This window comes from Motacilla alba, chromosome 7, assembly GCF_015832195.1.
Source record: "Motacilla alba alba isolate MOTALB_02 chromosome 7, Motacilla_alba_V1.0_pri, whole genome shotgun sequence".
Taxonomy (NCBI): Eukaryota; Metazoa; Chordata; class Aves; order Passeriformes; family Motacillidae; genus Motacilla; species Motacilla alba.
The window spans coordinates 31,781,759-31,800,933 of NC_052022.1; the positions used below are offsets into that span (position 1 = coordinate 31,781,759).

The 19,175-nt window shown below is 40.4% G+C and overlaps 1 protein-coding gene across 1 annotated transcript; it reads right to left on the minus strand.

The window, feature by feature from the left end:
- Nucleotides 1-1,558: 1,558 nt before the first annotated feature.
- On the minus strand, nucleotides 1,559-17,763 carry FAM171B (family with sequence similarity 171 member B). The gene is made up of 7 exons (XM_038142954.1): nucleotides 17,394-17,763; nucleotides 16,581-16,673; nucleotides 16,129-16,284; nucleotides 14,180-14,347; nucleotides 10,550-10,666; nucleotides 9,913-10,036; nucleotides 1,559-9,638 (listed from the first exon to the last, which is right to left on the minus strand). The coding sequence occupies exons 1-7, from the start codon at nucleotides 17,746-17,748 to the stop codon at nucleotides 8,303-8,305; spliced, it is 2,349 nt and encodes a 782-aa protein (XP_037998882.1). The 5' UTR covers nucleotides 17,749-17,763; the 3' UTR covers nucleotides 1,559-8,302.
- Between the last annotated feature and the right edge of the window lie 1,412 nt (nucleotides 17,764-19,175).

Consider the following 19,175-nt stretch of genomic DNA (forward strand, 5'->3'; position numbering starts at 1 on the left):
CACCTCCGAGGGCAGCCAGTCCAACCTGTGCCAAACACCTCCGAGGCCAGCCAGTCCAACCTGTGCCAAACAAACACCTCCGAGCGCAGCCAGTCCAACCTGTGCCAAATGCCTCTGAGGCCAGTCAGGGCATCCCGTGCCAAACACCTCCGAGGCCAGCGAGTGCAACCTGTGCCGAACACCTCTGAGGCCAGCCAGTCCAACCTGTGCCGAACACCTTTGAGGCCAGTCAGGGCATCCCGTGCCGAACACCTCCAAGGCCACCCAGTCCAACCTGTGCCGAACACCTCTGAGGCCACCCAGTCCAACCTGTGCCGAACACCTCTGAGGCCACCCAGTCCAACCTGTGCCCAACACCTCCGAGGCCAGCGAGTGCAACCCGCACCAAACACCTCTGTGGCCACCCAGTCCAACCTGTGCCAAACACCTCCGAGGGCAGCCAGTCCAACCTGTGCCAATCACCTCTGAGGCCACCCAGTCCAGTCTGTGCTGAACACTCCGAGGCCACCCAGTCCAACCTGTGCCGAATACCTCCGAGGCGAGCCAGTCCTGGCAGCCAGCACCAGCACCACGTCCCATCTTTCCTTCAACACCTCTCCGGGCAGCCCGTTCCAATGTCTAACCACCTTTAAGTGAAGAAATTCTTCCTCATGTCCAAGCTAAACCTCCCCCAGCACAGCTTAAGGCTGTGTCCCTCTCATCATCGATGAAGGTCCTTCAGGTGCAAGTGTGGCAAAATGCACACAATACAGGACTCTGACAATTTTAAAGGTGGAACAAATTAGCATACTTAACAGAAATCATTTAATTAGAGGAACAGTTAATTAAGTAACCCCTCCTTTTGGTTCTTTCCCCTACTGAAGCCCCCTCCCAGCTTCTAGCCCCACATTTATTATGCCTACAGTATTTTTTGGAAAAAAACAAAACATCCTTGGTTCACTCTAGAGGAAAGACTACGTAAGATTCCAGGAAGGTTAGCTTGTTGTTCTAAAATCTAAGAGAAAAGGTAGGAAAAGTACTTGAGTTAATCGATGAGCTATATAACTATATAATAGTAGTCTACAGAGCTACAAGTTAATGAAAAATGTATAAAAACTAAAAACCTTTTTTGGCATCAAATTCACCTAGAGAGTAGACAACATATGATTTGTAAACAAATATGCATGGCAAACAAAGCAAATGTTTTTAAACTTGCTTTTAGTGCAGTACATCTCCAAATGATTCCGTAGTATGCATTTGGATTGTCCTTTTCCAAATAAATAATTTAGCTATTACTTTATCATAAAGGGTTGAAAACTTTTTAACCTAGCTCCTTATTCTGCTGCAGAGAAATTGTCTCCAAGGTCCAGCTGAAGACTACAAGAAGTTTTTCTTCACAAGAAATAGAATACAGAATGTGACTCTATTAGAAATGGTAACCTGAAGGAGGATGACATTCTTTTGTCATGGGAGTTATGGTGATGACAGAAATTTAATGATATTTGGAAAGAAATTGTTGAGAGATTTCCCTAAACAACATACGGCTTCAAAGATAAACAAATAAAATTTCAGGCATCGATAACTTTTTCAAATTTTTATTGTATTGCATAAGCTGTAACATTTTACAAACCTTAGTTACATTTTCAGCAACAGATACACTGATACTGTAGTAAATACAGAGATGAAAAGACACCTCTGACAAAATATAAAAAGGTAGAAATACTTAAAACCAGGATGCCAAATATCAAGAATGTTTTACATAAACAATATCCATACTAGAGAGTTTCTGAAAATAATTGCTGAGGTCATGAAGCGTTTGTTGAATATGAGGCTCCAGAATTCAAGGTGGTGAGCGCAGTCAGGGCCATGAGTTCACCTGCCTTGCAACACCCAGAGCCAGGCTTTGCATGAGTAACATGCTCTAATGAGCACTAAAAACTGCCTTTCTACACAGTGACATGTAAAAATAGTACTGTTCTAACGTGGACTGAAGTGCAACAAGTGCTTCAAAGGAACTAAATCAATTACCTGGGGAATAAGGTACCAGGATGTTTTGGGGAGGGGGAATATAGGAATGTTCAGTAAGTCCTAAAACTGATTGAAAAAATTCATTTGGTAAAACTGCTAGCACGACAAGAAATGACAGAGTTTTGCCCTGCCAGTCTTAAAAAAAAACCTGAAGCTTTTTTATTTTTTCAGAACACAATGAATACTGCTTTTAAAAGGAAACGAAGCTCAGATTCAAGTCATTTAAATCACCTTTCATATAAATTCTTTAACTCAAATGTAGCTGCTGTTAGAAGTGTGGCACAAATTAGTACAAATTACTATAAAAGAATGCTCATCTTTAGCTCCATAGGCATAGTACTGTGTTTTCATAATACCACTGAATTAAAAAAAAAATTAAAAACTGATTAAAAACCAATGCAGGTCAGGCTCCAAATTGAGATAAAAATTGGTTCTAGAAAATAAGAATTACGTACCCATCTCCATACAATTTCTGCTGCTACTGACAAGCAAAGTTAGCAGCTGAAAAAAGGACTTTTATCATTATAAAGTATTTATATATAAACATACATTAATTTAATTTTTGAAGTTAATATCCCAGTCAGTTTCATACCTGTAAATCCAGTGACTTCAAGATGCTTGCACTTGACACACAAAGTGGAATCAGATCCCATATGAGCATTTTTAAAAGACACTACTGTTCAGATTGCTAAAGATGTATTTTTTTTAAATTTCTTTTCAAACGTAAAATACAAAAACTAGGTTTTACAACAATTACCATCATCATCAACATGCAGAAGTCAGTATTCCAACATAAAAAAGCACTAGATCTTCCTCTTAAAATATTATAAAAGCTACATAATTGTATGAATTCGGGGGTTTTGGCTAACAGAAAATAAAACCATAATGTGCTTTTCAGATAGTCAGGTGTCCCACTGATAAAATAAGTCTGATGAAAGAGAAAGGCACTTCAGCAGGCTAATTTATCTCCAGATTTTCCTAATGTAAAGCACTAGACAACAGATGTAGTGCACTGCCTTTTCATTTGCACAGTGTTTGATCAGTAGTGTTGTGAAACTTTGTCACTTTTAAACTAACAAAAATTTACACTGGTGTCAGCTCATTCCATCCTCTTTGGTACAAATTACTGCATAAAAACAAAGGAGACAACTAAACATTCCTACATCCTGGATTATTTTTGGTGCATCACCTCTAGCTTTATGGTGGTAAATAATGTTCCTAATCAACACATAATTTTACTTTCAGGTTTGTAATACCAGAGCTCTATTTTCTGATTGCACTGTAAGGACTTGTTTTTTCTTAATCAAATGTGATTTTTCAGTGATTCCCCCATCTTTTTTTTTTTCATCTATAATATCTAGAATTTGGTAACAATCTAAAAATTACTGTCAATGAGCTTGCACTTAAAACTATATGAACATAAATAAGGGCTTTTCTTGCAAAAGCTGACTGCTCAAGAAGTGCCTTGTGAGACGTAAGTGTTGCAAACATTTGTGTTCTTCAGAAAGAATTGATTCCACCACAGCACAAACACATACCAGTTTGCAAACTAGCATCAGAAAGAAGCTGTATCCTTTCCAATTTTCCCTACTCATTCCCCTCTCCTTAGAAGGGGCTCACAGACATTTCTCCCTTCTTATTCTCAGGGTAAGCAACCTCCAGATTCAAAGTGAGAACTTCCAAATGTTTCCCCAGCCTTTCCAAGAGCTGTGTGCCATAAATCCTTGCTAATTTTTGTATATGCCTAATTCTTGCACCAGCATTTTAACAGTCTGTTAATGCCACAAAGAGCCAACAGAAAAAAAAATTCAGTGATTCCTATAAATTCATATGTTGAAATCATATGGAGAAATATGGAAAAACATTAGTTTCTGACACTTCACTGTGACATTCTGTCTTCTCCACATGTTACACTTCACGTGGAATGTTTAGTGGAATTAAAATTTTTAGAGCTCAGCATAGTCAAACTCCTTTAAATTATCTAAAGCCAAAAAGAATTCTAATCTCTAGCAGGCAATACAGGTTTTTCCAGTGCATAAATTCCAACATACAGCTGGAATGTGAAGACTGATATACTTGGAAATATTCTGTATGAATATAAATCATAATAATTTTAGAGTTGGATTTCTAATCCTTTTTCCTTAACAACCAGATACCTACTCTGTCAGAGAATGAGAACAATGGAGTGCCAAACTTGTTTCCTTTGAACTCATGTAAATAAAGCCATTTATAGTAGTCTGTATTTTTGATGATACAAGGAAGTTGGAGAAGCTAGGTCTTTTTGGTATATACAATGAAAGATGCATTTTAAAAATCTGAAATAGCACTGTAGATGAACAAAATTTTAAGTAAAGGCATTTGAATTCCTCAAAACCATTAGCTTGTCAGGGATTTTCTATTATGTTCAACAGAATGTATAATAATCTCTTATTGAAAAGGGAGCCATCAGAACCAATGCAACTCTGCAAACAGGGCAATATTGAACCTCGAGGGCAGCTTTCAGAAGAAATGTGCATATATAAATTGATTCCTACTAATGTATCCAACAAAGCAAAGGATGAAATGATCAATATCTGGGCCCTAGAAAGGCATATTTTAAAAAATCCAGTAGAACTGTACATTTAAAAAAAAAAAAAGTTTTTGTGAAAATGTATTTGGTATTGGACAACAAAATTCCTGTTACCTAGAAAGAGAACCAAAGGCATGCTAATATGACAGGCCATCTTCAGATCTGAAATAGATGAATCATAATTAAACGCCTTTTAGGTTCTTGAGGCCAATTTAATTACAGACTTATTTACACACTGTAGTGGTTTGGCCCTGGCTAGATGCCAGGCACCCACCAAAGCCACTCTTACCAATCCCTTGCACAAAGTGGACAGAGGAGAGAAAATCCAATGAAAGGTTCCTGAATTGAGGTAAGGACTGGGAGAGATCACTCACTGAATACTGTCACAGGCAGAACAGACTCACTCACCTTGGGGATATTAACTGAATTTATTACTGACAAAACCAGAGCAGGATAATGACAAGTGAAATAAATCTTAGAAACACCTTCCCCCCACTCGTCTCTATTTCCCAGCTCTACTTCCTCCCCACAGTGACACAGGGAGACAGGAATGGGTCAGTTCACCACATGTGGTTCCTAAGACAGTAATGGGTCAGTTCACCATGTGTGGTTCCTGAGACAGGAATGGGTCAGTCCATCACGTGTGGTTTCTGCCACTGCTCAAGGACAGAAGTCCTTCCCCTGCTCCAGCACAGGGCTCCTCCCACTGGTGGCTGCTCCCCATGAACTTCTCCAATTTGAGTCCTCCTCAGGGGCAACAGTTCTCCACGAACTGCTCCAACGTGGCTCGCTCTTCCACAGAGTGCACTCGTTCAGGCACAGCCTGTCTCCAGTGTGAGTCCCCAACAGGCCCACAGGTACTTCCAGGATACCTGCTGCAGCAGGGGCTCTTCTCCCCACAGCTCCTGCCCGGAGCTGCTGCAGCACAGCTTTCTCATGGGTTCACAGCCTATTTCAGGCATCCTCCACAGGCTGCAGGTGGACACGTGCACTCCACGGGTTGCAGGGGGACAGTTGCTTCACCATGTGTATTGGGTTTGGCTGGCCAGGGGAGTCTACTGGGGGGCTTCTGTGAGATACTGCCAGAAGCTTCCCTGATGTCCAGCAGAGCCAATGCCAGCAGCTCCAGGACAGAGCTGCTGCTGACCAAGGCAAAAATGATGGTGACACCCCTGTGATAACAGATTTGAGAAGGAAAAGGAGTTATTGTGCAGATGTAATTGTGGCCAGAGAAGAGCAGGGTGAGAACACGTGAGAGGAACAACTCTGCAGACACCGAGGTCAGTGCTGAAGGAGGAGGTGCTCCAGGCACAGGAGCTGAGATCCCCACCTGTGCTGGTGATGCCCATGGATATTGGGTGTGGCTGAGCTGGGGTTCATTCCCCACAGCAGCCTTCCCAGCACTGCGCTTTGCATTGGGAGCTGGAGAGGGGTTGATAACACACCAGTGTTTTGGCTACTGCTGGGCAGGGCTGGCACAGCATCAGTGCTGACTCTCAACATTCCCTGCCAACCTGCAGGCTGGGGGTGGGCAAGATCCTGGCTGGGGACACAGCTAAGCCAGCTGACCCAAATTAACCAAAGGGATATTCCATATGATGTGACATCAGCTCAGATATAAAAGCTAAGGAAAGGAGGAGGAAGTAAGGATATTTGTTACTTACAAGGTTTGCCTTCTGGAGCAACCACTACAAGTGTTGAAGCCCTGCTTTCCAGGAAGGAGCCACACATTGCTTGCTGATGAGAAGTAGAGAACAAACCTATTTTTTTCCTCTTTGTGCACATGCAAATTTTTGGTTTTGCCTTAGCAAACTGTGTTATCTCAATCCAGGAGTTGCTTTCCATCTATTTTCTCTCCCCTGTCCAGCTGGGAAAGGGGAGTGATAGAGCAGCTTGGTGGGCACCTGCCATCCGGCCAAGGTCAACCCACCACACACACACCTACCTCAAACTTAATTTGCACTTTCATACTTGTGAATTCAATAGGAACATTTTGTTCATGAAGCAAATGCTCACTTTGGACTGATGCATTGCTGGTACCATCCTGGTTACCTTCCATATTCTTCTAGAAACAGCAACAGACAACTGACAATCCCACCACCACAGACATATTTCACAGTAATATTTCCTGAGTAAATATTCCCAGAAGCCCAGCTGCATAGGATACTTCCCAACTCTTGAGTGCACTACAGGGCAGACAACCAAGCACCACTCTCCTCACAATTCAAATATAGGCATTGTAGGTTTCTTGGTACAGACCCTTAACCAAGCTCTAAGGGAAATATTTATAAAGCCTTTTTAGGATGATTTATAATCAAACTGCCAAAGCCAAAATGCTGGAACTTATTTCACCAGGGAAACAGCCTCGAAGCCACAGAAGTACATTCTGTTCACTATATGAAGCACATTAAGAGATGCATCCATTTTTCTGTTAGCCAAAGTTGAAATGATCACTTTGACAAGATGAACATTGAAATTAAAGAATATTCTGATGGCCTTTCCTTCCTCTATACATATCTTAGTTACAATTCATGCATTCATGACTTTTGGTAAATTTAACTCTAAGATGAGTCATAAATAGTATTTATATTGCATTATAGACCAAATTCTTGCAATCTGCTGTCTCATGCTCATAATCCTCCCCCCAACTTTTAAAGCCTGTTTAACTCCTCTGCAAACCTAGACAAAAGCAGCTCAGGCTGGCAAAATGTAGGCACATAAACCTCAAATGATCTCCCATTGTTTTAAAAATAAAATAAAAAGCAACGGTGCCAAGCTTCCCTGCTCAAGAAACTCTTTCCAAGGCATAATTTATCTAATCTTGCACACTTCTTCATCACGGGCCAAACTCTTGCTTATAAATAGGCAGAGATTCAAGGCTATATTCTGGAGCACAGTTGGCCCAACAGCATGGAGAACAGAAGATGTTCACTGACAAAGAAGCCAAAACAAGACACTGGGATCGGGAGTAGCTGCAGCTCCAAATGCTACCAGAACCAGTCCTTTTCTGCTGGAAAGGGACCCTTCATAGCCCATGCCAGTCTTCAACATCCATGGGCCATAACAAAGCAGATGGGCACCACCTTAAGATAGTGGGGACCATGAACTGCAGCGGCCACACTTGTACACTTCCCCTTCCCCCAGTGTTGTATGGAATTGCACGTGGATGGGCACACAGGGAGGGCAGTAATGCTATAGAGCTCCGCTGATAAATCCAGCAGAGCTCATCTGCTGGTGTCGTGGGACCAACGGATGAGACATTTCACATTGTACAAAGGAGTAGTAAGATAGCTAGAAAAGTTCACATATAAAATACTGTACAGATGGTCACGTTGATTAGGAACAAGGCTAGGAATGGCTTTAACTAGGCTACCATTGCATTAGCAACAAGTACAAAAAAATTAAATCATGTGCCTACATTTCTCACTGTGCATTCCCAAAGGTGTGTCCAAGAATGACAGGCTAAGTAAAATGTGGGCCTTCCTCATACTGCCAGTAAAATTAGGAACTGGAAAAGTTTAATAGTAGCATTTTCTTGTTTTCAATTCACATGGAATATCAGTTGCCCAGCTGAAGTTTGGGAACTCAATCTTTATGTTAAAAATGAAACTTTTCTTGATACTAGAAAACAACATTTCCCTTGTAAACCCAACACTGCAGAATTACAGAAGCAGGCAAGAGATCAACAACCAGCAGGGAGAGCAACAGCACAAAGCACATTGTGTTTTAATTTATAGGAATAAGCGGCCTCTCCTCTCTTTTCTTCCAGATATTGGTTTTGCTATCTCTTTTCATGAGAGGTGGTCTATCCCTTTTTTTAGCAGAAGGGATACCAGATTCATTACTTCCTGGCAGAGATTTTTTCCTTAGACCTTCCTCATTAGGTTGTTCTAGGACTGGCCCGTTCCCTCCTTCCATAATGTGTCTCACAGCCTGGTCCTCTGGAGTGCAAACAGTGGTCCCACTTTCACTGCTACTCAGATCCAGATCTTCCAAGTAAAGAATCTTAGAATGTGGCATACTTTTAATGAAAGTTTTCTCTCTCTCCAGTTTCCTGTTAGGATGATGCTCATTCATGTCCACACCAGAGTCCAGACTGGTATCATTACTCTCAGTTTTTTTGCCCTTCTTCAGATCTATGAAAGAATGCCTCACTTGAGCAATCGGCTTTCCATCCAAGGACACAAACCATGCTCGAGGATGTGGAGATGGTTTTCCTTTAGAGAGCTCCAGCAGTGTTTGCTCCGAAATCCCTTGAAGTTCGGATGAAAAGGGAGTCATTACAACTGCTTCATTCAGTGTCCCAGGAACAGAGACAGATTCCAGCAAGCTGTTGGTGTACCGGCCCCAGTTGGATGTTTGGGAAGGCAAGCCCTCTTCACCATCCAGGGCACTGTTCTCATCTCTGCAGGCAGAAGGCTGGGGATGAGAGTGCACTGGCATTTTGGGGAGTGTTTGCATGTAACTGTCCCGGTTCATGGGTTCCATCATGGGGCCGTACACCAGCTGCCCTTTCCTTGGCAAAGTTGCTGATTTAGCAGGATGCAGTTGTTCTGGGGAGTGGAAAAGGTCTGAGGTTTGAAGAATAGCAATAGGCTGATTGTAAATATGCATTAGATGTTCTGGGATATGGGTAAGTCCATACATCTCCTCTTTCAGTGAAAGGTACCTGTTTTGGTCTGGAATGTCCCTAGGAGGCTGGGAAATAGTACTGTTACTGTGCTTGGGCTGCTGTAAAAGCCTCACTCCAGCACTAGGCTCCACTGAATGGGCTGAATTTCCTGCCTGACCAGTCTGACAGGATGACTGATAAGAAGCATCCTCTGAGTAGATTTTAAAATTGTCTTGTGATTTTCCATCTTCTGTGTCTATGGACAGCCTCCTTTGAGGGCTGTATGAAGAAATCTTCGGTGTATATAACTGTGACTTATCCTCCAGCTTTAAAGACCCTTTGACAGCACTGATGTGATTTATGTGAGTTGTTGACGTCGTCTGGTCTTTTTTTATGACCTCCAGCTTGGTTGAGGCTTTTTCCTTCTTCTGTGTCCGACGACATTTATCCCTATGCAAAAAGAGAAGCAAGGTGACTGCAGAGCATATTAGGAAATACTGGACTGTTGACTATCAAAGCTGGAGGTTAGACTTTGGTTAAGAAGTTGTGGTGTAATTTGACATCACAAACTTAAAAATGAAGTTCCGTAACAACTATATTTTTAAAAAGAATATTAGGCTACACATTACAGTTTAGCTAAGAAAACAAGTCTTAACCTCCAAAGACTATTTTATCAACCTCAAATTCCACTCATCATGAGCTCCCTGTAACTTCTTTTGCTTACCTGCAGTAACAAAGAAGAACAGCGAAAAATCCAATGATAATGACAACAGTTCCTCCCAGTATGGCCGTAAGGAACACGGTGTGATAGGCTGTTATGTCCTTGGAAACAGCACTAATAATGGATTCTAGATTATCAAACAAAACCAGACAAGCATTAGTACTTAAAACCAAATGATTCCACTTGATGTGCAGAGCTAAGAAACTGAACAGTACTTTCCCAGTGATTTTGTGTTCCAATGGCATTATGTTCATCCTTTACTTTTCACCTTGCTATTTCAGCAGGATAGGTGAAAATTACAGGTTCATCTCAAATACTAAAGGCTTACCATGGCATCTACTTAATTCCAGACAAATTATATTGGTATTAATTGTCCAAACTAACTTAGAAAAGTGGTCTACATTTTCTACTTAGCACTCTGCCAGAGAGTGCTGTGTTTTTACAATTAGCCACACTGTTTCTCTGACAGATCCCTTCGTATGAATTTAAAACATGCATGAAAATCACTGTAAGGACTCAAACAAAAGTTAGCCAAGTGGTGAAGCTGCATGTCACTTCTCCCTTCCTGCTGTTAAATGAAGCAGTCAAACTGACAGCCTCGTGGGGCATTCAGGAACTGCTTGGCCAGTTGTTGCCATACCTCTTGTTCCAGGCAGTGGAGCTGCTATCCAGTAGCCCAAGTGCTGAGCAGTGTATGTCCATACTAACTGGCCATCCGCTTCCTTCACCACTCCTAGCCCACGGTTTACCCAAGCACCTGGCGGAAAAAAAGGACAAAACATTGCACATGCCATGCAGGATTCTTCTATACCTCAAACCGCCAGCAATTAGGCCATTATCAAATATATACAAGGTCACAGGAAAAACTGAAACTTCTGACAGCCACTGTTTATTACACAGCTTTAGCTAAACAGGAAAACTTCCCCTCCTGACAATTGCATTTCAAACGTCCATCTGTAGCCATTTACTTTGAAACAAAGCATCAACACTACTCACCAGAAGTAAACTTAATGTGATTCATTTTCTATTAATAACTGTCTTTCACGGATATGCACATAAATAATTTGAGAAAACCTATTATAAGACCTCCAGCATGCATGAAGGCAAAGACTAAAAAATGAGGGAGCAGGTAACTGATGTATATAAACACAAGTTTAACATCAGCTAGCAGAACTTAGTGGGAAAACATTTTAATCTTATTAAGCCACAATAGGATAAACAATGCTTGTCTTGAATGTTTCTCTCCTCCTCCCTGCCCCGAGGCTGTAACAGTTCAGTTAGCCCAAGGAAGTGCTGTTGTTAGGACACAGATTCCACACCATCTGTTTGGCAAGGCAAAGGAAAGGTATTATGGTATGCCAGCTTCTACAATTAATAAAGCAACCATTAGAAGAGAGAGAATTTTACTTAAATCACTTAAACACATTTATTGTGGGCTATTTGTGAAATTCTAAGGACAGAAAACAGCCTCAGGTAACCAACGTTATATATTCAACCTGCAAATACTGAGAGGTAACCACCAGCTGTTTTAAAACACCAATAATCAAAGTATGAAAACAGTATAACTCATGTAAGCTCGAGCTTATATGAATTTCAATTTGATTTTCTTCCAGGACCCTTCTTTCAGCAAAGGAAAATGAAATATTTCCCAGCCAGGAGGTAAAGATGAGGATGGACACCTGCCACAGATGCAGAAAAAATGAAGCATCACACTTCTCCTGGTGCTTGTGATGGCTGGCAGAGGGGAAAGGCAGCAGCAACCACCTAGAGCTCTGAAAGTGCTTTCTCAGCCACCTGAGAAATCTTGTCCAGAGTCAGGAGTAATACCAGCAAACCTTGTATAAAAGGCAAAAAAAACCTTCTAGGTCTCAAGAAGTTGTATCTTGACTGAACAAATCTATAAGAAGGTATACAATGTTTGCTGTCCTTTCCAGCAAATTACATATTCCCCCAATATACTACAGAGAAAATACCTGGTATTAAGAAAAAATATTAAAATGTGATTTATGAGTAAGCCCATTTTCTCAATGGTTTACTGCCATTCAAGCAGAAGGAGCTAATTCTCAATTTAATGTTGAATGCAAGCTTTCTATTTTTTGTAATTCTATTAAAATCCACAAAGTACTTTTAGCACTAATGCAGCAAAATATTTCATGAGAAGGAAGCCACACTCAATAAAGATGAACAAACTCTGCATTTACAGCAGCTGAGTACAATTACCAAAGCTCATTTTCCAGGAAGTCTCAGTACTACTCCACTTGGAGTAAGCCCCAGGAGCACTGCTCAGGCAGACCTGTGAAAGCAGATTCTATCTTTTTCCTGCTGCATATGGGTCAGCCCACACCCCAGCACACACAGACCTGTTCCCTTGCCACAATCACTGCTGACATGGGAGCTCTGATTCCCATCATAACACATCACTTCAGAGTTAAAAATTGTGTCAGTGTCTTGCTGGGGACATCCCACATGCAGCATCTTGGAGGCCAGAGCCTCATTACTGAGTGCAGCAGGAGTTCTGCATTCAGCTCAGCTGGGGGCCTGCTGCTCCTTATGGATGATCTGCTGCAGAGCTGAGCTGTTCAGCTGCCCTCAGTCACCAGAACCTTCACTAAAACACGCCTTGCTATTACTCAGTTACCTTGGGAAAAAGTCATTTTGCATGTGTCAGATCGAAGGTAAAAAAATAAAAGGAACATAGTTAAGAATAAACATCCAGAAAGCGACTACAGTTGGATTTTTTTATTGTTAGAGAGGAAGAAATGGGAGAAAAAGTACAAGTTAATTTATGCCCCAAAAGCTGCTGTCCTTTTTCACCATCCTTCTGTCCCTCTCCTCAGCAAGCAGCAGTGAGCAGTACACCTTAGAGAGCATCCATTACAAACAGCCTGCCTTTATGGAATCTCTGTAAAGTACATCCCACTGGAGAGGAAGAACCAGCTGGTTTTATTGGGGTTTGGATCAGCAGGCCATGCTCCTGGCTCCTGTTTTACTCCCAAGGCCAACAAGCCTTTGTAGGGATGGTGAGTAGGACCCTCAACCCCAACATAAATACCTTACACTGGTTTGGATTCTAACCCCATCCTGTGCTGCTCCAGTTCTGTCAACTGCTTGTTTAACAACAGTGTTGATTTAGCTTTGTTTAGGGAGGGAAAAAAGCTCAGCACAGGAGCTGGCAAAAGTGGCTGTGGCAATAAGAAATTTAAACCTGGGTGATATTTTACCACCTCAGACTAAAACCCTCTAAAAGCCATTTCTTTCCAGCAATTATCCCTCTAAAGTCATCTAGGTGTATAGACAGACTTAATCTTCTATGCCAAAACTCATCCTATTTACTTTTCCCCACAAGACCGCCTAGCAAAATTTTATTAATACATCCTTAATTCAAATCCATGCTCTTCAGGTTTTTTTTTTTTTCTTAAGGTGATCAGTTTCTTTCTTGACTGTGTAAACAACACTTTGTTAGAGCTGGTGTCCCTCTCCTGTACTTCCAAACACTGAACAAAAGATTTTTGCTTTCATAAGGAACAAGATGTGTCCTCACTCATTTGCATATTTCAAGCCTCTATATTGAATATAAACTGATATTTTAAATGTGATGGCGACTGTGAGGTGCAATCTAGGACAATCAGGACACTAATGCACTCACACCTAATACAGGTCAGCTAAATGGGTTACATGGGCATAGCTCATTACTCACTCCTGACTAAAATTAGATGTGAAGGGATGACAAAAGGTTTAGAATGACTAATCCCCAGCCTCCTCTTTGCATACTGGAAGAACTATGTTGTTCCCTTGGATAACTCTTATTTCCCCTTCATTTCACTTTCTGAATTGTTTTTGTTAACTGAAGCAATATCTATTCCAGTTCTAGCACCAAAGGATCTTTAGAGCTACACTCTAGGAAACAAAGCTTCCAAACCTTCAGTTCTGGTTTGCTTTCTTGTAAGAAGGAATTCACAAAATTACTAGACTTGAAATTTAACATCACCTAAAATATATGTTCTGTGAACACTCAGCCTCCCCATGAAAATAAAAATCCAGTACACTAAATGCAGGCAAGAGAAAGGCTAATGAATTTTACTAAAGCTTTTTGAACTAATGAAAGCATGAAAATACCTTTGAACAATTCAAGCTAGTCCATTAAAATAAATGCCCACCTATTGACCATCACCTCAAAGAATAATGCCATCACTGCTCCATGACCCACAGTGCCAGGTGCCCAAACCTAGAGGCATGTGCTAGAAGGCAAAATAACAAATAACCCACTTACCAATTTTCATATCAAACGTCCAGGCAGGTACAGCATCTCCTGATTTTACAGCAGTTGTGGGAAGAGGAAGTGTAACCTGAATGGGACCCTTTATGCTCAGGTCTTTCCCAGCCAAAAGAACATTTACACATATGGCCGCAAGAGGAGATAATTCCATGCTTTTGAAACCTGAAGGCAAGAAATAACTTGTAATTCTCCTTTCACAGCTTATTTAAAAAGAAATAAATGAAGAATTAAGCTACTAAAGGCAAGTCCTCATCCACATCCAGCTACACAGTCAGCTGTTACCAACTTGGCCAAATAAAAATCAACATTACTTTTCTTCTAAACTTTTAACAACTTATGATTAAAACAAAACAGAGTCATTTCTATACCAATGCTATAAGAGAAACACATTTGCAACATCTGTGTTCTGTGCTGACCATAGAACTAACCATGAGGCAAAACTTGGTTTGGGGTGGGGGAGGAAGGGTTTTTTTCCCCTCAGATCATCAGATTACAAAGCCCCTAACTGATGTGAAATACAGATCATACAAGAATTTTGGTATAATCACAATGTGCATAACATTGAGTTAAACTGAAAGCATATGGAACCTCTCCTGTAAGGATTAATTTCCTAATTTGGCAGCCAGAATTAACTGAATAGTTAATCACGAGGCTTGTCAAAGCACTCAGAGGAAATGCTGCATTTACAAAGCAGCCTGAAAGTTTCTTTCCTTTGTTTTCATTTCACCAGTTTGCAAATGCTCCAGAATGCCCAGTATGACAAGATGTTGAGAGAAGCTGAAACAGAATTACTAAGTAGCAGAATAATGTTAAATCTATGCAGGCTGTTAGAAGCTGGTTGTGAGAGAACTCCTGGCACATCAGATATCAATTAGCTTCCACCTGCCCTAAAAGGGAGCCTATTCCTTCAGGGGTATATGAATAATTTAAAACACATGCCAGACAGATTGAAGGGAAAACTCAAAGAGGATAAACACAGCTTATTCTCCTATGCTTCTTTCCTTCTGCCTTCCATTTAAAGAGGTGAAACACAGATAAGAAAGATTTTAAAATATCTTTATCAAAATATCAGCATATATGCTGCCTTTAAGGGAAGGAAAATTAAAGAATGGGGTATGATGACTTTAAATGAGCCATGTATTGCCCTCTTCCTGCACCACGATGAATTTAAGAGCCTCATGGCTTCAGATCCACTGGGAATAGAAAGAAAAGAACAAAAGAAAGATGGAACTGCACACAGTACAACCTACCAGAGATTACTGTACCTATGCAAATTTAAAAACTATCTGATAGAATGACAAATACTAACAAAATCCAATGGTATAAGAGCAGAGTTAGGACTCATGAAACCACTTAGTGCTTCTCCAGTGAAACAGATGCACAGAAAACATTATTACGGCTGTGCTCTGTACACACAGGGACCACTTGTCCCAGGCTTGCCCAGCCTGACTGACTGTGAGCCAAGCAGGGGCTTCCATGCCATCTTTGTGCTGGGGGTAACCCCTAGAACCAATCACTCCAGTGAAAATGCAGCAACTGCACAGCTAAAGTTAATTGCTGCTGTTTCACTGATTTCTTCAGCTTCACCTGCTGTACAGTCTGGCTATAATTGCATTTTTAAAGTGTTTACTAAACCAGTTCCACAGTCTCATGAAATCCTGAGCATAAATACATTTACATACATATAAATATAAAAAGCAGATTCTGAAGTTGTGTTTCAGTGCAGCAAGACATGTTCTCATGCTGTATGGACCAAAACAGAGTAACACTGATTACTCACCTGATGTGTTCATAGCTCACTCCCGTGCAACAAAGCTTTCTGATCTAATACAATGGAAGCAGGTTCAGGCCCTCTTAAATTAAGCATATGTTTTTCTGAAACATATGCATTATAATATTATAATCTTTCTTTGTAAGAATTCCTAACCATCACATTCACATACCTGATTTATTTAGAATAATTCCTGTTGTATAGAGAAAGCTGTCCACTTTCAAAAATTGCTCTGGCACTGTCAGATAGGCCGTAACATTTGCAATGTGATTTGTTGGAAGCTTCATTAAAGATTTTGGAAACTGAACACTCGGTTGAGATTTGGCATCTGTAAAAGAGTAATATTTTGCCTTAACCATAGTAAAACAGACAAACAGTGTTTTTATTACCCTTCAGAAATCCACTTAGCATAACAACCCGTTTTCACCCATTTTCTCCATGATTTGTGTATTTCCAGTCTAGCACTTGTCACAGCCCCTCGTACAGCTACGTAATTAACAGAAAATCTGGCTTTAAGTAGATAGGTATTACATGAGAATAAGATGTTGCTTAATTTTTTTTTCTGTGTGGGTGCAGATGGCTACCACAAAATGTTTAGTTACAGTCTACACGCACAGAACTTACCAGACAGTTTTCCAGTAATTAAGACAGTATCTTCAAACAGCCATATATTGGCTTGACTTTGTGGGAATAATGAGAGCGTCACGGACGAGTAGACTGTGGAAAATGATAATATCTGTTATTACACTGTGCAACCAAAATAATCCTCCAAGGCCTCCAAATCTAAAGATCTATTGAACAGAGCAGTTAATAAACCAGAGAGCATATGAAGACTCAATAAATTACTCCTGTTATCCAGAGCAGATATTTTAGTGTTTAGGCAGAAAGACCTCTGTTGAATGTTTGCTACTGTTTTATACCTTCTATGGATAAACAAGTGACTAGAAAGTCGCTAGAAAGTGACTTAAAAGTCTCTTTTAAAAAAAAAAAAATCATGTGCCTTTTTAGGATCATGCAGTAGTTAAACAAGAAAACCTGTGAGGAAACACTGCTGAAGCAGAGCTGTAACAGGTTATATCTGCTTAGAGGACAAAAAACATTGGCATTCCAAGAATTACTCAGGTCAACAGGATTTTTGTCAGAACACATTAGCAGCTCTTTGCTAACTCTAGGCAAGAAAAAAATCTAAGAATTCACTGTGTGTCACAACATAACCCACTTAGATTTTAAAAGGGCTATTTTCTGCTTTAGAGTAATCAGAATTTTGACAAGTTTAACAGACCGTTCACCCTTAGATCTGCATTGACAGGCACCATCTCCCTTGACTGACTTCTCTGAGTTGTGTTCAGCTGACAGCAACCACCCAGACAGCTTAGGAGAGAAATTTAATGACTGCCAGGTAGAGTTTAATAATAGGACTGTAAGACGCTTACGTACTTGGCATTCTCGCAGTCTTCCAAGGCAAAGGTGTCAGCAGGTAACCATCCTTGTATGAGACAATAGTTAAGCTTACTCCCAGTTTGTAGGGGACTTTTATCAACACTGCTCCATTGTTCCCAGTAAGAGTAGAATTTGTCAGGGTGTAGTTAACAAACACCTCTACCACGGCTTGGCGCAGGTACTGATGGCTGATGATGTCATTCACTTGAACTTTTAGGGTGAAAACAGATCCTGTTGACAAAAAGAAAAACAGGAGGTCATGATGATACATCACAGCTAAGGACCAGAGTTTTGTAAAGAAGTCCTGGAGCTCAGGTCTTTGCTGTTCATGCACTGCACAGTGGATCCCCATCTCTGAAAAAGGCAGGGGTAATCATGCAATTTATACCCCGGAGAAGGGGGAAACAAAAAGCCTTAAGATGAGGCACAAAGGTGTCAAAAAGTTTCTCAAACTCAGCAAATATAATAAACAACCAGTTAAAAAAACCCCAAAACCCAGCAACATTCTAAACCAAATTAGAAAGCACTCTTCCCCTTTTTGTTTAAGCTTGCACAATGCATCTGTGACAACGTGAGATTTACTGTGCTCTGCAATATCACACTGATAATACAGATGGTCTTCTTACCCAGCCCTTGGCTTGGGACACACATTTCAAGGTGCACCCTGAGTTTGTAAAGGCAGAGAACCTGATGTCTACAGACAGCGGGACAGCACATTTATATTTACATGTGTAACATTATTATAAATGCATCCAGACATTATTTTAAGCTACCATCTCCCACCAGACTTGCACTGGCTACTTTTCACCTTCCTACATTGCAACTTCTCAACAGTATTTCCCTACTCTAATTAGAGGATCTGATCGTTCATACCATACCCAGTGTCTTGCAGAGATCATAATTACAGTGACTAAAAAGCTTGCTGAAAATAATCAAACCACTTGAACAACAATCTCGAGGGGCTCTGAATCACAGCTTCTCTCTCACCCTGATGGCAAATAAACTATTAGGGAGCCTTTTCACAGTATGTGAAAAGGGACAGAATTCCACATTATTTCCAGAATAATTTGATTTTAGAAATTAAAATACCTAAAATATTACTTTTAAAAATAGTTTCAATAACAGATTTTCCAGTATTTTGATTACAGATCTACTACTACTGTTCAATATCACTGCACTACTTTGTATCCTAACACTTTCACATCCATTCATCATGAATATGTATTTCTATTTAGGTCAAATGTCAAGTTAAGTTATTTGACATGTATCTACCTAAAAATCATACTTCAATTTCACTGTGTTATCCCCACTGTAATTGAGATTGACATTGCACCAAGAGATTACTGCCACTGACCTTGATTGAAATGAATAGGTCTTGAGGAGCCCAGTGTAATCCATCAAAAAAACCAGTATGTGGTGGAGATGCCCTCCAAGATGGGCCTCTCTGAAATAAGTATTTATTTAGATCTGTTGTATGCATGTAATATATTGTATATTCATGCAAAAAAATGACCTGCACATAACAAAAGCTACACTGGCCTCATTTATGTTTACTACACACACAGCAAAAACTTACCAGCTGTGCCAGATGGATTTTCTGCAATGTTATTAAAAAAAAAACTACATCTCATTTTGCAAATTGATACATATTTTCAGGAAAAAAAAATTAAAAACCCAGTGGCACTCAAATGTATTTGACAGAAATAATTTTAAAATGCACAATAATCTTGTAACAATGTCATCTGTTTTTTTCTTTTCCTTATGTAAGATATTTCGAGA

Excerpts from the sequence above, each read along its gene's own strand:
- FAM171B (XM_038142954.1), bottom strand. The coding sequence starts at position 17,748 with ATGGGGATCCACTGTGCAGTGCATGAACAGCAAAGACCTGAGCTCCAG. Across the intron at positions 16,285-16,580 it reads AATTACTGGAAAACTGTCTG|ATGCCAAATCTCAACCGAGT; the intron begins GTAAGTTCTGTG and ends ACTCTTTTACAG. Across the intron at positions 9,639-9,912 it reads GTTCTTCTTTGTTACTGCAG|GGATAAATGTCGTCGGACAC; the intron begins GTAAGCAAAAGA and ends CTTTTTGCATAG.